This window comes from Plecotus auritus (genome assembly GCF_963455305.1).
Source record: "Plecotus auritus genome assembly, chromosome: 8".
NCBI classification, from domain to species: Eukaryota; Metazoa; Chordata; class Mammalia; order Chiroptera; family Vespertilionidae; genus Plecotus; species Plecotus auritus.
The window spans coordinates 148280659-148303187 of NC_137782.1; the positions used below are offsets into that span (position 1 = coordinate 148280659).

The 22529-nt window shown below is 42.1% G+C and overlaps 1 protein-coding gene across 1 annotated transcript in view; it reads left to right on the forward strand.

Annotated features, from left to right (window-relative positions):
- Positions 1-21584, forward strand: part of LHCGR (luteinizing hormone/choriogonadotropin receptor) — a gene marked incomplete at both ends in the record, with an annotated part of 63835 nt that extends 42251 nt beyond the window's left edge. The window contains 5 exons of the mRNA XM_080684869.1: positions 2801-2869; positions 8050-8124; positions 11659-11844; positions 14564-14644; positions 20474-21584. Coding sequence (XP_080540995.1) covers positions 2801-2869; positions 8050-8124; positions 11659-11844; positions 14564-14644; positions 20474-21584 — 1522 coding nt within the window. The remainder of the gene's footprint in view (positions 1-2800; positions 2870-8049; positions 8125-11658; positions 11845-14563; positions 14645-20473) is intronic.
- Positions 21585-22529: the final 945 nt, after the last annotated feature.

The window sequence follows — 22529 nt, forward strand, 5'->3', positions numbered from 1 at the left end:
AACCCCACCAAAAAAAAAAAAAAGAGAAGAAGAAGAAGTACAAAATCCCAATATGTATCAAAACTAGGATCATCAGGCCAGCACCTAGAAGTGGTGGGCAATGGCATCCAGACAGCTGCTGGCAGCTTTGCTTTGCCAAAATCAAAGTAGGGGCTACTTCTTCTTGATCCACTACACATGTAGCTCCATCGTTTACAAGGCAGAGAAAGCAATAAGGGGACTAGACTCTGGACTCAGTTCTGACCAACAGACCATCTGGTGTGCACTAAGGAAATGATGAGAACTGTATGGTCCTATGACATGCTCTAGGGCAAGGGGTTCCAAAGTGGCATGCCCAGGCTCACTGGGAGAGCTTGCTATAAAAGCACATGCTCCTGGGTGCCACTATCAGAGTCTGATTCTGTAGGTGATTCTGATTCAGTGGATGGAGGAGAATGCTTTGATAAACACTGACCTGGCCTCTAAGAAATTCAATTTCAAAGAAGTTCAGAAAAGACAGGTAGGATTCATTCATATAATAGAAATTGCTATAAATAATAAGATACTGCCAAATGACAAGATACTGCTAGAGAATAATATTCTTAGTGTAAAAATTTAAAAAAAAAAATCCAGTGGGACTAAGTGCTAAGGAGGCAAGAAGGTTTTTTATTTTACAAGACAACATGTATAAACTAAGTTCCTATCCCCTCAGATTCTACAATTCAAATGGAGAAGGAAAATTACCGAAAAAATGGCACCCAGTAATTGATTATAGAATATGGTTAAAAGCTAGCACATGCAGCTTTAAACTCAGAAGCCTCCCAGAAGGAAGCACAGGAGAGCAGGGGGAGCCAGGAAGGCTGCGGTAGGACAGGGCCTCTGCTCTATCCAGCCTGATGACCAAGCCCCTGCTAGGTAACAGGCAGCGTGAGAGGCCTGAGGGTTTTGTGGAATGAATTAATATCCTCCCCCGTTCTCTTTGAACTCAATCTAATTAGAAAACTTTACGAATTATTTCATAACCACTATATTTTCTGAATTTCAGTGTTCAAATATCATGAGTCCCACTTCTATTTGTTTATATGCTGATTTGTTTCAGGTGTGTTGGGGGCTGATGGAAACCACACACAAAAAAAATACATACATATTACACACATAAACACTACATACATATACATATACCAAGATAAAAGTGCTTTCAGGTGACAGCCACGTGGAGCGAGAGCAGGTGGAGAATATGTCTAAAACCTTCCTCTCATCACATCCCGCAGCCTGTTCCTGACATGGCTGTGCAGCTGCAGCAGCCCTGTAGAGGGAAGATAGGACCCTGCCAGACACAGGAGTTTAATTTTATGTTTTACCACAGCCCTTTCTCACCTGAGTCTTCCATCATTGCTCATGAAGACCTTATACCAATATTTCTACTTAAGCTCGTCAGACTGTGATTTGTAGTAAGAACTTCATCTTCCATAGACCCACTTGTTCATCCAATTCACTTAACATATACTTACTGTACTCATCCCAGGGGGCAGCCACTGTTCTAGATGCAGAGGATTCTGCAGAGAGCAGAACAGTTTACATTCTGCTGGGGGCGGGGGGTAGACAATGAACAAGTATAACATAATTGTGGGTCAGACGGTGGTAAAGCAACAGAGGAAAAGCAAATCAGAGAAGGGGGATAGGGAATGCTGAGATGCTGGGGGAGGGGAGGATGGTAGTTTAAATAGGGCAGCCAGGAAAGGTGACCCTGCAAATCAAACACAGCCTGCAGGGAGAGGGAGAGGGGATCATCTCAGGGAAGAAAAGTAAAACAACCAGCAAAACTGATGTGCTAGAAGGAGCCACAAAGTGTTTTCTGGTCCCATTTTTGCCTCCTGTGGGCTTTAGACAAGTTACTTTCTTCTCTGATCCTATTTCCTTCTAGCTAAATGAAGGGGTGTCACCTTGATTCTTTTCAAGTTCCCTTCTGACTCCAGCATTCCCCAGCATTGATCTGTGTTCTAAAAAGCCTCCCTCCGGTGTCTTATTCTGGATAGACGCATGTGTGTGTGTGTGTGTGTGTGTGTATTTATCTGTATATAACATACAAAAATTATGGAACAAAATTTCATAAACAACACTACCCTAATTGCATCCAAAATACACTAATATTTTCCATTCTGTCCTAATCACTTCTATTTTCTTTTTTAAATGCTATTTGCACCCAACTATATTGATTTCATTATCCACTAATGGTTCTTAAAGAACTGTTTACAGACATTGAAATCTTCTTGGTTGTGGAGCCAGATATGGTATCAAAACCCATACTCATCCAAGAAAAAGGATAGCTCACTCAGCACAGGAGGCTTCCTCTGCTCTTAGCTTTCAGCAACCCAGAAAGACCGGGTGCACACACAGGCCTGTATAACCGCAGGCAAGATGTGAGTGTTAGACAGGTTTGGCCTCAAATCCCAGTTCTGCCACTGCTTTCTTTGATCTTCTACAAACTGCACAACACTGAGGCTTAGGTTTAGTATCAGGATAATGGAAATGACAATGAAGATGAAATCATATAATATACATACAATGGCTGGCTAAGTATCTGATACTTAATAAACATTTAAATCTAGTGGTAGTGAAGATTGTAATGGTGGAGGTAGAGGCAAACTGGAGCAAAAAATAAAACTTCATTTTACCAGGAGCTTAGAATCTAAAATGTTAGTGAAACACAGCTAGACATGTGAATGCCAATAATTATCTTAGCAATAAACATCACAGGAGGAAGGATGTGTGATTCCAAACCATTTCTTTCGATCCTAAACCCTCTCTCTTCCCTCTTCAGCAAACTGTATGGAAATGGGTTTGAAGAAATACAAAGTCATGCATTCAATGGGACGACGCTGATTTCCCTGTAAGTACGCTCATTTCCCCAGCTCATGAATAAAAATGATATATTACTCTGGCTACCAGACCACATTCAATCTTCAGCAACTAACTCAGGACAAAAATAAACTTTCAAGTGGCTAGTCCTCAGTGTTTCATGCATGTTACTAGGCAACTGGCTGGCTGGAAACCCCAGAGCACCCTGATTTCAAAGATAGATGCAGCCGGAATACACTGAAGTTGACAGCTTGCTGAAATATTCAACACCCTACTTTAGGTGCCGCCATCTCTCAGCTTCCCTCTTAGCCCCCGTGCTCAGGTTGAGGATGTGTTAGAGGCAGCATGATTTCAGCAAAGAAATTCTTCCCACTGGCCCCACTGCAGAGAAATCAGGTAACGCCATTTACCAGCTAATCAGCCACAACAGACCCACTCAGAGTCCTATCTCCCTACTGCTGGGGGTGGGAGGTGGGCGAGGGGAGGGAATAGGCTGCTCATTTTCCACTAGGTGAGGCAGCCAAGAATATTCACCACACCCTACTTGAGTCCCAACTATTAACAGATTTTATTTTATTTTTTAAATTTTATTTATTTGTATTGATTTCATAGAGGAATGGAGAGGGAGAGAGATAGAAACACCAATAATGAGAGAGAATCACTGACTAGCTGCCTCCTGCCCCCACTGGGGATCGAGCCCACAACCCAGGCATATGCCCTGACCAGGAATCCAAACGGTGACCTCTTGGTCCCTAGGTCGATGCTCAACCACTGAGCCACACCAGGCCTGGCCCCAGTGTTAACAGCTTTTAAATCAAGGGGAGCATCCCAACCAATTGGTTCCTTCATTGTTCTCAACCTCTTTCTTTGTAAGGCTCCTTTTCTATTAGAGTGATTCATGCGCAAAGCTTGCCAGGCAAGGGCTTTTTGAACCCTAACAGGGACAAGGTGACTGATGATCACACTATAGCTGTGTATAATAAAAACTAAGAGCACATGAAAACCTCAACTATAGTCCAAATTAAGGAAAATAGACAAAAAGACTTTTTTAATAAGTAGATCATATAAAGTATGGTTTACACCAGTGCTTCTCAAACTTTAACACACATAAGAATAATGTGGAACTTATTAAAACACAGATTCCTGAGCCTGATTCCCAGAAACTTTAATTCAATGGGTCTAGGATGGAGATTAAGAATTTGCAATTTTAGCAAGCTCTCAGGAGATGCTGATGCTGCTGGTCTGAAGTTGAGGAGCATACGTCTACGTAATATATTTACTTTAATTAAAGATATTAATCAAAGACCCTCTTATATAGATACCATACTACATAACTTGGTGGCTAAGAGAAGAGACCTAAGCATCACTGACTGGACTCTCTATCCAATCCCATTATTTATCAGCTACCTTGGAGAAGTTACTCAACCTATTTAAGACACAGTGTTCTCATCCATAAAATGGAGCCACTAAAAAGCTTGTTTTAAGGATACCCACCCCTGAAAATGAAAAGGTCCATTTTGTACTCTCAGTACTTAAAACAGTGCCTAGCACAGAGGAGGTGCTCAATTATTAATTATTTATTACATCACATAATTATCAATGAGTAAATGGTAATTAAATAAGATTAAATTTTTATGCTGTTAGCATAGGTCTGGCACATACTAAGTGCTCAAGAAACAGTAGCTTTTTAAAAGTTGTCCTAGCTATCATGAGTAAATTTCCCATCATTTTCTTCTTGACTTGAATTTAATGAAGGGTCCACTCTAGCCAACTGAATCTGTTTCTGCCAAATTTAAATCAGAGGCCTATCCTATCTTGGCATAGTTCTCTTAGATGCCTCATTCAATTATTCACTCAACAAGTGTGTGCCACACATCAGCTGTGTAGAAGGGAACATGTATATTTTCAGAAGAAATGAGCATGAATAAAGCTGGTGTTTGCTCCGAAAAAGCCTACAGCCTAGGAAGAGGCATCTCCAAATGGTATGCAAACTGTACACTAAGCAGTAACTGAAACAGAAGACAGGGAGAAGGAAACCAGAGAAAGCCTCGCGAGAGAGGTAGACTTTGAACTGGGCCCGAGAGAGGCAAAGACAGAAGGAAAATGCATTCCAGACCGAGGACAACAAAAAGAATGGCCCAGGAGAGGAAGCAAGAGATGTGTTCATAGACCAGCAAATAGTAGCTTTTAGAAAGTTCTAGTTGTGGATGGACACAGCAGGAAGTACCTTAGATGCTAGAGTAAAGAATTTGGACTCTGTTCTGTAGGAAATGAGAACCTTTTGAAAGTTCTGGGATGGGAGTGTGAGATGGGAGCTCTGAGAGGATCATCTGTTAGCAGGGAGGACAGAGGGTTGGAAAGGGTAGCTCAGAGCTAGAGACACAGACATCAGGGTTATCTGAAGAGAGGGGTCAGCTAAAGTCCTTTGTGGCCGAGGTCACCTGCACAAGGGGGTAAATAAGAGGACTGAATATAAAACTGGATGAACAAGACCTAAGGAAGAGAAGCCAAAGCAAAAGCAACCAGGTGGGAGGAAACCAGCGGAGTACACCTTGGGAGGTCAGGGAAAATAGGACTTCAGGAGGGAAGGCCTCAGTCAGCAGTCTCCGCTACTTCAGAGATGCCAGAATGAGTGTGGACTTTGAATAATACAACCAGTGAAGGTTCTGAGTACCCCATACCTCATCGTTGGGAGAAAGAGGAAAGCAAGAACAGAAATAAATTTCATTCATCTATTCATTCAAAAAGCATTTATTAAGCATCACCAATGTAATAGGCACTTCGTTAAGTGCTGGATCACATGGTAGAGTAGAAATACTCCCTGTCCTCCTGAAGTTTCTATTCTAGCATAAGGGACAGACAAAAAGGGAGTAATTTAATTTCTTGCAGGTAGTGATTTATACTATGAAGAAAATAACCTATTGCTGAGATCTGTGAGAGTACAGATGGGGCGACTGACTTTAAGCTGGGGGATAGCCTCACGGAGAATATGATATTTAGGCTGAGCCTAAAAGATGGCAAGGAGTCCACCATGCCAATACCAAGGGAAGAAAGAAGCCGCATATGCAAAGGTCCTGAGTTGGGAAAGAAACGAAATTTCCAAGCTCCAGGAATTTTGAGGAGGCTGGTGGGGCTGGAGGTCATCTGCAAGGGGAAGACTGATGGTGTGCGATAAACCTGGAGGTGAAGCAGGAGCAAATCATGCAGATCTGAGGGGCTACGGAAAGAAGTCTGAATTCTCTCCCAAGAACAAGAAGACCGATTGAAAGATTTAAGCACAGAAGGAGGAGGAGTTTTCAAAACTGTTAAGAAAAAGTTTCAAACTCTACATTCAGCCCAAAGTCTGACACCTTCCCCATTAATAGGCCTGTCCAAAGGTGTTCAGAATGACACCAAAGCTCTGTCAAGTTCTCAAGCACACTACTTACTAAGGCAGGACAGGGTGGAGAGGAGCAGTATTGGAAGGCTGTCCTCAGACACCTCCAGGGATCTGAGAGTCAGGCCACATCATTCCCAGAGCACCATGTTAGGAAAGCTTTGGGTTGAGTTTAGGGGTTCCCCACTCTGCTTCAAAAGGTCATGCTGCCTGTGCTTCTCACAACAGGAGAACCAGGTCACCTGGGAGAGTTCCCAAAAGTGACCTCCAGAAAAACGTGGTGGATGAATTTTATTTACTTTTGACCAAGTTCCACAATGCAGTTATCAGTATACAGAAAGATCTGAATTTTAGTGAAACATGCAAGATGCTTTCATGAAATTTGAAAAATTAATTGGACCTGGCTGACATGAGGATTATTTGCTCACAGAGCTCAATTTCAACAATTTGTGACCAGAACTGAACATAATTGAAACAAACCAAATCAGGAAGAACCATGGAGGCTCAGGAAGGAAAGCGTCTTTTGATTTAGATTTTAAACAGCAACTGACTCTGACAACCTCATCTTTTGAAAGTGGAAATATACCCAGGGAAGGGGATGATGTGGGACTGACAGGTGCCTTTTGATGAAAGGACTGAGGGATTCCAAGGAGAACGCTTAGTAGAAGCGCTTAGAAAACAGCTACCCAGGGAGGGAGATGCAAGGGCTCTTGCATGGAGACATGCACAGACACTGGAGAAGATGAAACACTATGAAATGTGCCAGGTAACTACCTAGCCATCCTTCAGGGGAGAGGCTCGGTGTTGGTGCATCTGTTCTGCCATGTAATACTGTAACACGATGCAGAAGAATCCTGTTCCCATGCTCAAAATCACCACACCAATAGTGGATGTCTACTGTGCCCACTGCCCAGGGATTCCAGAATGCTCTTTGAGTCCCCACCCTTCTCTTACAGGAAGAAAGTGCTGAAAAGAAGGCTGGCAAGGCTGAGCCCAGGGACTCCTCTCCCAGCTCCCTTGTCCACCTAGAGAAGGGCCTGTGCTTGGAGCCCAGCCTCAGGGCCCAGACAGGAGGCTACTCTGCAGGGGCAGCCTGGAGTATTCCTGAGAGTTCACACTGAGCTGCTTTGAGTTAAAGGGAACAGAAGCCCTCAGATAGCCTCTGCCTTAGCAGCTCTGGGCTTCTGCCACAGGCAAGAGCAGTGGCCCTGAATCCTTCTGTTTCCATAATATGCACACCTGGTTATGATCACATACTCACACAGACCAGCAGGGATTCCAAGTAATTTTCTCCACAGCCTGTACTTCCATCCTTTCTCACCCACTTAGAAATACATATTTGAAAAAAAGTGCAATTAACATGATAAAAGGGGTGATATTGAATGAACCCTACTTTTTCTTTTTAAGGAAAGTATTTGCAAACCTCAGTGTATCACTAGTAACTTTGGAGACCTCCAAGGTTTAGGACAACTGAGGGCCTTGATCCAGGGCAGGTTGCACTTCACCCTCCAGCCCTGAACACTGGAGCAGCACTCTCCTCCTCCCAGCTGTGACAGTAATTGCCCATAACCCCAGGGCAGTAGGGGCGAGCTCTTTAAGTTGTAGGACAAAAGGTTCCAGCCAGTAGGAGAAATCACAGAGGAAAGGTGGGGCCAAATACACAATTTCATAATTTTGCCAAGATTAGCATATTTTCTCCCACTTCACCTACAGTGCCTCCTGAACCCTTGAACCCTGAGCACCAGGCACAGGCTGGCCCAAGCATGAGTGTACACTGCTGTGACAGGTTACACAGGAGGTGCAGACTCCACTAAGGACACTGTCCTTCCCCACAGGGAGCTGAAGGGAAATGCACACCTGAAGAAGATGCACCACGGAGCCTTCCAGGGGGCCACAGGGCCCAATATCTTGTGAGTACAGTGGTGCTGCCTCCCCATCCCACCCAGTGCACCCCAACAGGCCTGCTTAGGATGTCTAGCCATGTCATCCCCAACCTGGTTTGTGGGGCATCAGCCTCTACATGTGAAAGGGCTACTGTAACAAAGTACCACCAATTGCATGGCTTAAACATTAGAAATGTATTGTCTCCCAGCTCTGGAGGCTGGAAGTCTGAAATCAAGGTGACAGCAGGGCTGGTTCCTTCTGAGGGCAACAGGGAGGGACTGTTCCAGGCCTCTCTTCTCACTGCTGGTACTTCCTTCTTTCTGTGGCAGTGTAATTCCAATCTCTACATGGCACTCCGTGTGTGCCTGTCTGGCTCCAGTGTTCCCTCGTTTTATAAGGTTACCAGTCATACTAGATTAGGGCCCATCCTAACGAGCTTACTTTAACTTGCTTACCTCTATAAAGACCCTATTTCCAAATAAGGTCACATTCTGAGGTACTGAGGGTCAGGACTTCAATGTATGAAGCTGGGAGAACATAATTCAACCCATAGCACTAAATATGGAGGCCTCCTCGCGAGCCGGCAAAGGGTGGCTCCCCACCTGGCATCCACTCCTGGCGATCTAGAGGTCTAACTCGCCCTGTCACCTGCTAGACAAGGCTGACTTTCTGTGTGCCAGGCTCTCTAAGGGTGCAGGGAGTGAAGCCAAGTTCCCTTAGTTACAGGGGTTTTAGTGTAAGGACACGTGGGAAAATTAAGAGGAACAGGAAATGGGATCAGCTGTCTCCTGACAAAGCCTTGGGAAGCCTGAAATATCCTGCAGCAAACGACCTCTGCTGCGGTCAGGTTTCAGGGAGAAATGCAACAGGTCCAGACACTGAAGCTCTAATGCAGGGTGTCCTCATCACTCCTCCAGAGGTGTCAGTCCATTACTCGCTACTCTAGTACACTGTTACCATGCATCCAACAAGCATGGGCTGACATGTCCTGTCTGCCAGGCACCATGCTGGAGAGGCTGGTGAGCAAACCAGCTCTGGTCCTTGCCCTTAAAGGGATTGCAGTCACATAGGGCAAATAGAAACTAACAAGCAAAGCAATAAACAAGAGAAAATGAGAAAAGCTCTAGAGAGATAGTGAGCAGAAGCATGGGGGGAAACAGAGAGGATCAAATAAGTAAATAAAATACGTAGTGTGCAAGATGGTGTTGGTTGTGGAGAAGATACAGTTGGGGGAGGGGAGGTTGGGAAGGGGAGTTGCCATTTTAAAGAGGATGGTCAGGAAAGAATATCCTAAAATGTTGTCATTTAAGCAAATACCTGAAAGAAGTAAGAGAGTGAGTTTTGTGGATTTCAGCAAGAAGAGCATTCTGGGCAGAAGGAACAGCAAAAGCAAAGGCCCTGAGGCAGGAATTCACCTTGTGTATTTGAAGAAGAGAAAGAAGGCTGGTGTGGCAGAGTGAGCAAAGAGAACAGTCCTTAAGCATAAGGACAGACAAGTGGCAGGGAGCCACATCACGGAGGGCCTTGTGACAATTAGAAGGATTTGCCTATTCTCTGTGTGAGATGAAGAGGCTTTCGGGTTTTAAGCAGGGGAAGAAATGAACTTACCCAATTAATCTTTTTATCCTAGCTCCTGCCAGTATCAACCCATGATTCTAACTACTTTCTATCTCCCACCATTATAAACTCCAAACGTCTTAGCTCTGCCACTAACTCCTGACCATCTGCTCCCTAACTCTCCTATTGACTATCAATTCTTTCCTCTACTTCCTACCCCTACCATTATCAATCCCTGCCTGTACTAGTGCCTATCTCTCACCGCCATCCACTCCTGACTTCATCTACTTCCCAGCCTCTACCACCATCCATTCGGATTCTCTTTTCTCCTCACTCCTGCCCCTTTCAATCCTAACTCTCTCTGCTCTCCACTCGGCCTCACGCTTACTGATGACTTACGCTTCCTTATGGCTCCCACTACCTCATGGCTCCTGCCTACTTCCTTCTCTGCTGTCTCTCAGCTTCTGCCATCCTGTCCTAGGGTTCCCCCTTCAATATACCTCATATTTAACATACACCAGACTCAGACTCTGACAGGTTGGTTGACGACTCCCCAGTCTAGCACATCCTGTGGGCAGAGCTCGTACAGCAGGCTGGCCGCCAACCTGGCCACTGAACAGCTGAAGGGAATTGCCTCTGGGTCAGACACAGGGCACCCTGCATGATAGTGTTTGCTTGAAGAGCTGCTTGGCCTACTTAGAAAGGACTGCAGTCACCTGGTCTTCTTCAGAACAGTGGGACCAGACACATCTCTTACTTCCCAAGCAGCTATTCTCATTATGCCTGTGGATTTAAGAGGTGTCTATAAGAATTCCTTCCACCCACGCCCCCAAAATATTTTCCCTTCAAGTCTGTCACTGAGACTGAAAATCTGTTATCAAAGATTCACTCCTTTGTAATGAGACCTTGTCATTTCTAGAATCCCAATTTAAAATATATTCCCCCAACGCACACACCACCACCACCACCACCACCACCAGGCCTGCAGAGTCATGTGCTCAATCCCTAACACATCTGAGATAATAACTCTGTAAAGCAGAATAAGAACACTGGTACATAAACTGATAAGGACACAAAAGCAGCAAAAGTCTGCAGTCCCTGGGGCAGGTCTCCTGCCTTGATTGTTCCACCAAGGCCAACACTAGACATCATTCCCTGTTATCAAGTTCTTCTGTCTATCCATCACCTATTGATCCCCTCCCATGTATTGGGGAAGTTTTCTGGGTGGGTTGGGGGGCAGGGGGGAGCAAGCTGTGCTGCTGGAAGGTTTCATGGGGCATCAGCAGCAGCCTCTTAGAAGATGGGCAGAGTTTTTAAATTTCCACTGACTGCTCTTCCTCCTCACATTTAACTTGTTCAGAGTTTTCTTGGACATTGCCTCATCTAGAAAAACCAAGGAGTTCAGGACCTTGTTTACAAAGCCTGAGCTCTCCACACAGCTCTGCCTGCATGGCCGCTTGCTTTGGACTGATGAAGCCAGGTTTCCTTTAGAGGACGTGCATTCCGCTTCCCAGGTAGATGATGGCTCATGCCACACAGCAGCTCTGAATGGCGTAGCCAGCCTGTGCTTCCTGAAAACCTACCCTGCAGAGCTTGATCAATCAGAGACCAAGGCATCTGAAGCCCTATTTCCCCTGGGGTAGAGCACAAAAGCTGATGTCACCGCATGTGCCTGCTGTCTCATAAACCAGGCAGTTGTTTCACTTTTGCTAAGTGGAAAGAGGTAGAGGGGGGGGAGACGGAGAAATGCTAATGAATGTATGACAGGTACAAGGAGTTGTACTCAACCTTGACAAGAATAATGGGGTGCATAAGAAAAAAACACAGCATAGCTTTTTTGAATTTAGATCTTAATGAGAGTAACTGAAATGGAAAATTAGGGGAAGGCGAGACGGAGAAAACATTCCTCACATCTAGAATGAGGCCATTGTTCAGAGGAGGTTTCAATGAATCAAATGTATAATATAAATAAATAAAAAGCCTTTCTCCCTTTTATTGTTCAGGGATATTTCTTCCACCAAACTGCAGGCCCTGCCTAGCTATGGGCTGGAGTCCATTCAGACGCTAATTGCCACCTCATCCTATTCTCTAAAAAAATTGCCATCAAGAGAAAAATTTACCAGTCTCCTGGATGCTGTATTGACTTACCCCAGCCACTGCTGTGCTTTTAGAAACTTGCCAACAAAAGAGTAAGTAAAAAACAATAAGTAAAGCCTGCCAAGCTGTGGCAGCTGCTTAGACATCAAAACACAACTGGTGAAGGGCTCCGTGTCCTTTCACTCCCTGCCTTCCAGGCCATTTTCAGATAGACAAGAAGAAAATGAACCATCCTGCTTCCTCCTGAAAACCAATTCCAAAGAGTCACTTCACCCTGCGGCTAGAGACCTCTGAACTCTATTCTGAGTTAATTGAATTATAGTCTTAAATTATTAGGCTATCATATCAAAATGGATACATAACTGGCATTTCAAAGATCAATTAGCTCTAATCCTTATCAGAGCCAATAATTCCTTAAGAGGTAAAAAAGTAGCCTCAAGAGGATAAATTTTGCCTAATGTCTTCATCTTCAATAAAAGATAGACAAAATCCCCACAGAACGTTTTTAAGCTATTTATTTCTCTCTCAGCAGCAGACCATCTTCTGTTTCCGAACAGAATCCTAGCTCCCTAAGGACCAGCTTAGGGAACACAAAGGGCCCAAACTCCTGGCTGGTTTGTGTCCAGTGAGGGGCATCTCACTACTTCAGCTGACTCACTTCGGTGCAGAATGGAATGGCCGGGTGTGCAGAATTTCCTTCTTCCCTTAAAGCACTGTTTTCCAAACCTTTTTTTTTTTTTACCGAGATGCATAGTAAATACCTTCTTTACATTGTAACCCAGTACACATCGCATATGTAACTGAAGTAAAGCAAAGCAAAGCTTAACTTTTCACATGTGACACGCTCTGATGTTTTCTTGCCTATTTTTTTAGTCTGCTTTGTTCCGTGGTTGGTTGTGTGTTTGAGAGTGCTCTGGGTGCACAAAGACAGCAGGGCTCTTGCAAGGCTTCCTACGGAAGTGACTTCCGCTGAGCCTTGAAGAACAGGTAGGAGTTGGCTAGACAGGTGTGGGGGAAAGCATGCCAAAAAGATAAAACAGTTCCTGTGAAGGCACAAAGGCAACAGACAATAGGATGAAAGTCATTCAGAAAAACTGGGGCAGGAAGACTTCTGGGTACACAGAGGACTGTGAGTAGGAAATGGGGGAGAAGTGGGCCATGACAAGGCTCTGAGTGCCAGGCCAAGTTGTTTAGAGGATGGGGAACCACTGAAAAATTTAAAGCAAAATTACTCAGACTTCCTTTTATCGAGTATCACTCTGGCAGCAGAATGGAGGACGGGTTGGAAGTGAGCAAAGCTGGTGAGAGGCCAACTAGAAGAACAGTACAGACAGTGGTTTATGATAAAGCTGACTCTGAACACCACTTTTGTGGCATAGGTCACAACCTTTGTGAAATTACTGGCAAAACTTTAGTTCAGGTTTTTTGTGGGTTTTTTTCCCAGTAGATGAAAGAGACTACTTCTAGGTATAAAAAGGGGGAGTGGATTATGTAATTGTGGACCAGTATCAAAGTACAATTGGAATGTATTCACACAGGGATTGACTTGAGTGGAATTAACTTGACTCCTTCCATGACCCTAAAGCTCAAAACCTTGGATGCTAGTGAGGATACAGAGCCTGAAGCTGAGCCAGTGGATGTTTGTGCAATCTCTGAGTCACCCTCTGCCCTGCAGCTGCTAAGTCTGGATAATGCTCACAGCTGCCTGGGCAAAGGGCCCCCAAAACTTCCTTGGTATCTATGATTAAAATTTCAAAAAAGATAGATGGAACCCACTGCTATTATCTGAAGGATAAGAACCACCACATTTCATGTTAACTGAAGACTAGTACACACAGAACCTCTGTCAGATTAGAGCCAGCACACCACACACACACACACACACACACACACACACACACACACACACGATTTTATTCAAATTTCAGGATGTATAATCCTCACCCCAAATAACAAGCTGATTATTTAAAATGAGTCCAGTGGGTCAAATAGTTCAGATATACTCTCCATTTTCCTGCTTCTATACAGTCATTCCTAAAAGAAACTGTCCTGTTAATATTGGGAAGGATAGTGTATAGAAATGCCCAGTTCGGATTGCCTCATATCTCCTTCCTCCTTAGGGAAGATTGAGGTTCTCACAGCCTGCTGTCCTTTCTTCTATTTCTTCCTCAACTTTTCTTTTGTTCCTCCCTCTGGTTTCATTTCAAGAATATAAGCATATATGCCTTCTTTAATTCTTTGCCTCCAACCTCTCCCCCTTCTATTGGCCAAACTGCTAAAAGGGAAAGATGAAGGAAAAAGAAGCACCCACATATACTCCTGGGGGAGGCAGGGGGGGGGATGGTAAAGCAGAAAATTCACATAATGTCAGGTCCCATATCGTCAAATCCTTAAAAACAAGATTCCCAGTTATAGTTCAAAGCCATGAACTCTGAAGGATTATTTGTTCATCGAGGCCAATGCAGTGAGGAGAGTGGTGAGAAGCAAACCTTAATATACCATAAAGGCAGCTTTTAATGAGCATTGAAAAAACTGTGATTCAATCTGACAAATTTTTAAGTTCTATCCTCTTTAGAGCCCACACGAAACACTTAGCATTCAAGCATTTTATCAAAGCTGGAGGCACACTAATGACAATTCAGAAGCCTCTGCTCTCTCCCCAGGAAGCATTTCAGCTAGGACAATAGTGCAGAACATGAAGCTGGTATAATGGGCAAGGAATTTAGATGAACAAAGCATAAATAGACATGATCAGATTTAGTTTGAAGACCAAAAGCTCAACTGGTATTTTTTCCACCTCTTCTCTTTCAGGCAGAATTTTTCATTTTCCATTTTTGAAAACGTTTCTAAACAATGTGAAAGCACAGCAAGGAAACCAAATAATGAAACCCTGTAAGTATTTGCATGCGAAGAAACTCAGGAAGCCCTATCTCATTCCGCATGTCCCTTATTAGTATTATCAGTGTAACAATTTTCTTTTGATAAAAGTCCTGGTTGGGGGGATGTTTGCAAAGCATTTTAAAATAACTTTAAAATGAGAACTTTTATTTGTAAGTGACATCCAGTTGATCAGGTATCTCATTCAACTGGTTAAAAGAAAAACCTCTCTAAATAAGTACCTACATGTTCATTCTACAATTATATTAAATTCTCAGAAATCCCAATTTTATTTGCATGTATTTTAATGTCATTAAGGGCTTGTTTAAATGAAAATTTATTTCACTAGGAATTTTCACTAGTCATATGGTCAGTATCCCAGCAAGATCAACCAATGGCAGATACGGCTTCTAGAAGTAGCCACTTCCTTCCAAGACACCTAGGCCACTTTGACCACTCCACTCTGGAGCTTAATATTATTCAGCCTTAATGCTATCACTAGCATACACTGGATGGGAGCTAAGTTACCATTCTATTGACTGATTTTTTTAAACATTTTCCTGGCTGCCTTGGCATTTCGCATACCTTCAAATGTAAAAAGGCATGCTTCAGAAGATAACCCCAGGGTCCCCAGGCCTCATCTACTGTGATTTAGAAGTTTGGTCATCCCCCCATGTGTCCTTCAGGCTCCAAAACCAGATGCCCTTCTAAGATATCTTGCCAATCTCCTGTCCCTCTTCTACATCTTTTTCCCCCCCCTTTCTTTTCCACTATCAATCTACAAGTTATAGGCAGCAGGGTAGTATGATGGAATAACCCTGGGCCTCGTCGATCCTCAGAGTTGGATGTGAATCCTTGGCAGTAATGTTCCTGTAACGCTGGGTATTCCTGGACAAGATTTATGTCTGGGGGGCCTTTCTTCATCTGTAACGGACAGCAGAAACACCATTTGGCTTTGAGAACTATGAGAGTGAAGGGAGTTGAAGAGTGTGACAGCATCAAGGGTACATTATAAATATTATACACTGAATCCTTTTCTTGTTCTTTTAACTAGGTCTGTCACCATCTGGCCTCCAGTGTTTCTTTGTCTCACCCTTCCCACTCTTCCCTCTTGATAGTCTCCCTATCCGTCACCTTCCACGTTATTCTTTTGGGATTGTATGGCTTTTTTCTCATCAACAAGAAACCACTTCTGGGTACTGCCAATGGCAGCACCAAGAGATGGTTTGGGGGAGAGGAAACTTTAGCTCATTCTCAATAGTCCTCATTGGCCCCCACTGCAAGCCTTCCCAAATGAGCCTTCCCAAATCTCGTTTGCTAGCACTGCTTTAAAACAAGTCCCCTAGTTTCCAGCATCCCCAAAACTACCTGAAATTAATGTCATTTAAAAATATGTGCTTCCTGCAAAAACATTTTTATGATAAATCCCTGTTCTCCCTTTCCCACCAGATTGCTGCTATTCCTAACACCCTGGAGTTTAGAAAGTCTAGAGCCAGCCACTAAGCATTACATGCTCTCCCCAAGATATAAAGGTGTGCTTATTGTTATGGCTGGCCCTCTGTTCTACAGCTCCCATCTCTGCTCCTTTCTTCCCTCACTGTGGCTGGACCAGTGATGCTACTGCTCCTCCTTCCTCTGACTCAATATCGCTAAGCCTATACAAGTCCATTCACATTCCCTCCATAAGCTTCAGTACTTTACACAGCTCCGTGCTGAGTTTTGTCAATAAGCACGATGCTGCCCTCAGGAGCCATCCCAGGACACAAATATAAGTAGCAGCAGAGGTGTATTTGATCTGAAGATAAATCACCAAGGAGATATTGCTAGACATATGCCCAGTAGTGCAAAAAAAAAAATAGATTGGGCAAAGGACCAGGGGAGTAGGAGAGTTAATATGCCTGGCCTCTTATTGATATTAAATATATTCAGAATTTTTAGAAGTTTTCTAAAAGCTGAAGCAGTTTTGCTAAGGGGAAAGGGATAAGGAAATTAAAGCAGCAATCATTTGAAAGTTTACACTTGATTTAATACAGACTTTTATTTTGTAGGAATCATACAGGGAACTTGCTTAAAATGCAGATTCCTGGGCTCTGTCTCTAGAATGTTTGATTATGGATTTGAAGTAAAGCCAGGAATCTCTATTTTACAAACACCCTGGTGATTCTGATGGAAGTGGTTCAAGGACCACACTTTGAAAAAGGCTGACTGGGAGCTGGTGAAGTAGAGGAAAGGCCCCTGAACTATGCCTATGCAGACCTAGTGTTGCCACAGGTGCCTAGCGCTGGGGATCTTAGGCAAGCCACTAACCTGCTTTAATCCTGGTTTTCTTAAAAATAAAATGAGGGGGTCAATGAAGTGGTCTTAAGGATCTTCCTAATGCTAAGAAATAACCTATTTTATTTAACCATGCTTTATAACCATCCTCTTTAAAGACTGAAAAGATAGGTAATTATACTGATGTGCATGAATTGAGGACTTACATTTAATAATGAAACATATGAGGTTCCTTTGCAGTCTTCAGTGCATAGCAGCAGTCCTTCTCCAGTTACAAATTGCTATCTATGAATTCTAGCACCTTTTTTAAGTTCTGGGTCATAGATTTTTCTTTTTTTGAATCTGTGTTCTTTCATTTAAGTAATTGTGTTGCTCAAATATATCACTCCATCCACTCACTGAATTAGGTACACACTTCCTTATATGGGACATGAGAAACTACATTTTGCTTGTTTAATGTGTGAGGAACCCTCAGGTGAGATACATAATTGTAATGGCCCTGACAGGGAAAAAAAATTATGACTAATTCTCCAGCTCTCAAGATTATAGTAGCAGACTGTGAGCAAAGAGAAAATTTGTTGAGCCTACATGCATCATACTGTATACAGTGATTGTCCCTGCTTCCTCTCAGAGCGAGGATCACTCTGGTTTATTCATTGCACACACATTTCCTGAATGGATACTCAGAGCCAGAATTGTGTGAGGCAATGAGATTTCAGAAATAAATAAAACCTAGTCCCCTGCCATCAAGCAGCTAATAAACTATTAAACGCATCATTACATAATGGCAATGTGGTTTGATAATTACAATAGTATCTAAGTGCAGCCACAGGGGAGAGAAGGGGTAATAAACTCCTTGGAGGTGTAGAATCAAGAAAATCATAGAGCTTAACTTTAAGGATGAGGAGCAATTCACCAGAGAAATGAGAGGGAAGGGAAGAAGAAACAGCACATATGTACAAAGATAGAGAATGAAACAGTAGAACTTATTCTGAAAGCCACTAGTCGCTTCATGAGACCAAAAGGACAACTGCACAGGGATTTGTGAGTTAATTATAAGAATCTCTAATATTCACTGAACACTTAACACATGTCAGGATTTATTCTAGACATTCCACATGTGTCCATGCATTTAATCCTTAGCATGATCCTACCAAGGAAGGTATGATTGTTGCCCCTATTTGGCAAATGAAGAATTTGAGGCACAGAGGTGTTAAGTAACTCTCCCGGTTTTCCAGGTAGTCTTGCGTCAGAGTTCATGTTCTGAATTGTGCAGCACTACTGCTTCCTGGAGAAGGAATTGGAGGAGGAGGCAGATCAAGGAGGGACCTGGAGGTCATAACGAGGCATCTGGATTTTATCCCATAGCCAGTGAGAGCCTAGGGAACGTTTGAAATGACAGATGTGTGCATAAGAAAGGCCACTCCAGGAGGAATGTACAGATGGACTGGGTGATGGCTAAAATTGGAGGAAGGATGCTAGGAAGAAAACAAATATAATTGTCCCTTAAAGAAGATGAAAACCTCAACTCAAACAGTAGCAATGGGGTTGGGAGGAAGGGAGTGGCAGAGGTGGGAATGTTTCTTCCTTAGGGACAGAGTCCCTCTTCAAGCCACTCTCTGAATTGAATACATACCCCTAAGGAGTATCTATTTTCACAATTTCTTCCTATTGTCCATAACTGTATTCTTCCTCTGCTTCTAGGGTTCTAGTGATCCATCTTTGGTTTCTATTTCTCTCTGGGCTATTTAGTTAGCAGGGACTAAGGTGCAAGCAAGTCCACCACTAGCTGACTACATCAACAATGTGAGCCTTCCAATTCCATTTGTGTTCTACCACAAACAGCTTCAGAGCAGTTTTGGGTGACAACTATGAAATAAATAGCTACAAAAATGCCAAGAAATAATTCCTTTTGATTTAGTAAGCATATATTGTATCTCTAAATTAGTTTTCCAAAGAAAATCATCCTCTGTAAACAACTTCATTAAGTCTTTGCATCAATGTACTAGGTGTACCAGTTAATAATGCAGATTTTGTAATCAAAGAAAACATGATAATTTCAAGAGAAACATCAAAAGTGCTTTATTCAAAGTAATGTCCATCGCTAGCTACACATTTCCCTATCTTTCATGTAATTAGTGGATACTGTCCCAATAGAATTTTTCTTGTTTTGAGGCAAACCATTTAGAGACCCAATTTTCCACTTCTTCCTACATTTTGAAGTGCTGCTCAGAAAGTGTGTGTGCCACTGATCAAAACAAGTGGTAATCTGAAGGAGCAAGGTCTTGTGAATACAGTGGGTGGGTTAATACTTCCCAGGCAAGATCTTTTAATGTGTCTAACTGGTTTTGAAGTGTGTGATGGTGCCTTATCATGAAGCAAAATTACTTTGCTGTGTCTTCTGGCCCATACTGGTCGTTTTATGATCAAAGTGTGGTTCAAATTGATTATTTGTTGTCGGAAGCAATCAGTATTAATGGTTTCATCCGGTTTTAGAAGCTCATAATACACCACGCCTTCCTGATCCCACAAAACAGAGCATTATCTTCTTTCAGAAGCAATTTGACCTTGCAGTCGATGTTGATGGTTGACCTGGATCAACCCATGACGTTTTGTATTTGGAATTCTCAAAATAAATCCACTTTTCATCGCCAGTCACATTTTGATGCATAAAAGACATTCTTTTGTGCCATTGAAACATTTTACTGATGGCTTTTTGGTTTTCCATTTGTCTTTCGTTCAGTTGATGTGGCACCCATTTTCCTTCCTTTAAAATCTTTCCCATTGCTTGTAAATGATCGGAAATTGTTTGCTGAGCGACGTTTAATCTTTCTGCAAGTTGTTTTTGAATTTGACACGCATCTTCATCCAGTAATGCTTGTAATTGTTGGTCTTCAAATTTTTTCAGTTGACCTAGACGTTCTTTGTCTTTCACATCAAAATCATCACTTTTAAAGCATTTAAACCAGCATTCGCAAGTATCTTGAGATGGAACATGTTCACCATAAGTTTCCCAAAGTACATGATAACTTTCAGCAGCACTTTTCTTCAAAATAATGAATTAAAACTTCCCGCAAATGCTCTTTAGCATGAAATTTGACATTTTTAAGCATACAAATATCTATGATGCTAGCACCTTCAGAAAATTTGATATATGAAGTTTTGAAGCTTATTGTCAATACAACAAAATAGCATATATATCAAATCACATATATATATCAACATATGTGTAACTCCATCTATTGAAAAAAATCTGCATTATTAACCGGTATACCGATATACATACCTATATATATCATACTAAGTATATATATACACACACACACACACACACATATGTATATATGAAGTCTAAATGGTTTTTTATTTCCTTCTTAAGGAACACCTACATCAATTCAGAGTTCTCAGATAATTTAACAAATAAATGTAAGACTGAGACTGTTGTGGCTTTGTTTCCTTTTATTTCTTAGGCTTTAAAAAACAGTAAGAATTATTGTTGAATTTTTTAAAATAATCAGAATCATAGAAAATCCCTTAAGTTTACATTGAGCCTAAATATTCTTCTTACAGTTATTCTGCCATCTTTGCTGAAAGTGAACTGAGTGGCTGGGATTATGACTATGGTTTCTGCTCACCCAAGACAGTCCGATGTGCTCCTGAACCAGATGCTTTTAATCCCTGTGAAGATATTATGGGCTATGTCTTCCTTAGGGTCCTGATTTGGCTGATTAATATCCTAGCCATCATGGGAAACATGACTGTCCTCTTTGTTCTCCTAACCAGTCGTTATAAACTGACAGTGCCCCGTTTTCTCATGTGCAATCTCTCCTTTGCAGACTTTTGCATGGGGCTCTATTTGCTGCTCATTGCTTCAGTTGATTCCCAGACCAAAGGCCAGTATTATAACTATGCCATAGACTGGCAGACAGGAAGTGGGTGTGGAGCTGCTGGCTTTTTCACTGTATTTGCAAGTGAACTTTCTGTCTACACCCTCACAGTCATCACACTAGAAAGATGGCACACCATCACCTATGCTGTTCAGCTGGACCAAAGGCTACGATTAAGACACGCCATTCCAATTATGCTTGGAGGATGGTTCTTTTCTACTCTAATTGCCATGTTGCCCCTTGTAGGTGTCAGCAATTACATGAAGGTCAGCATTTGCCTCCCTATGGATGTGGAAACCACTCTCTCACAAGTCTACATATTAACCATTTTGATACTCAATGTGGTGGCCTTCATCATTATTTGTGCTTGCTACATTAAAATTTATTTTACTGTTCAAAATCCAGAGCTGATGGCTACTAACAAAGATACAAAGGTTGCTAAGAAAATGGCAGTTCTCATCTTCACAGACTTCACCTGCATGGCACCTATCTCTTTTTTTGCCATCTCAGCTGCTTTCAAAATGCCCCTTATCACAGTAACCAACTCTAAAGTTTTACTGGTTCTTTTTTATCCAGTCAATTCTTGTGCCAATCCATTTCTGTATGCGATTTTCACAAAGGCATTCCGAAGGGATTTCTTCCTGTTGCTGAGCAAATTTGGCTGCTGTAAACATCGGGCTGAACTTTATAGAAGGAAGGATTTTTCAGCTTATACCTCCAACTGCAAAAATGGCTTCACTGGATCAAATAAGCCTATCCAGTCTACACTGAAGTTGACCACATTGCACTGTTGATATACAGTTGACGAGACTTGTAAAGAGTGTTAACTGTTCCATCAGTAACCACATTATTGAACTATACTTAAATATGTAGAAATTATCTATACCAGCAATTTTAACAAAGAGTTGGTTTTAGGATATTATTTATTCTTGGGCACATTAGGCAAACAGAGACATATACCTAGCTCAAAGTATGGTCCATGACTATCACCAGTCTAAATACTATTTGTCTTTGTTACATGATGACATAGAATACATAAGTCGAAAGTGTTTAAAAACTTTTACAGCAATTCTGACAGTAATTTTATGTCTGTTGAATCTACTATTAAAAAGTTAGGTGGCATTTTACATCTTTGATTTTTTTATTTCATCTTTGTAGTAATTTTTATTGCATTTTACAAAAATATTAGTCCATAACAGATTAGAAATTTAAAATAATTTGTCCTTTTTCTTTATATAGTTTGAGAAACACACTCTAGAGATGAACTGTCCAATCTGACAGCCACTAGCCACATGTAGCTAAATTTAAATTAAATCAAATTAAATTAAAAATGCATTTCCTCAGTTGCACTAGCCACATTTCAAATGCTCAGTAGCCACAGGTGTCTAGTGGTTACCATATTGGACAACACAGATGCAGAACATTTTCATCGTCATAGAAAGTTCTATTGGATAGTGCTGTTTTAGAGACTTTTATTCATCCCCTATTATGTTCTATCGTCTAAAATTTAATGCAAGGTACGCATTTAAAGGCACTTTTCAGTCTACTTTCTTGGTTTAGTGTTTAGTCTCTAAAGACCAATGAAACATTAAATAGCAGAATGTAAACTCCTTATGGGTAGCAATTTTCCTGTCTCAATGTTGTTTTCCTGTCTCTTAGCTCAAGATCTTGGCAATGGTATGCAATAAGTGTGCTGAATTACACTGAAGTTACAAAATCTATAAGGATTTTTCTTTTAA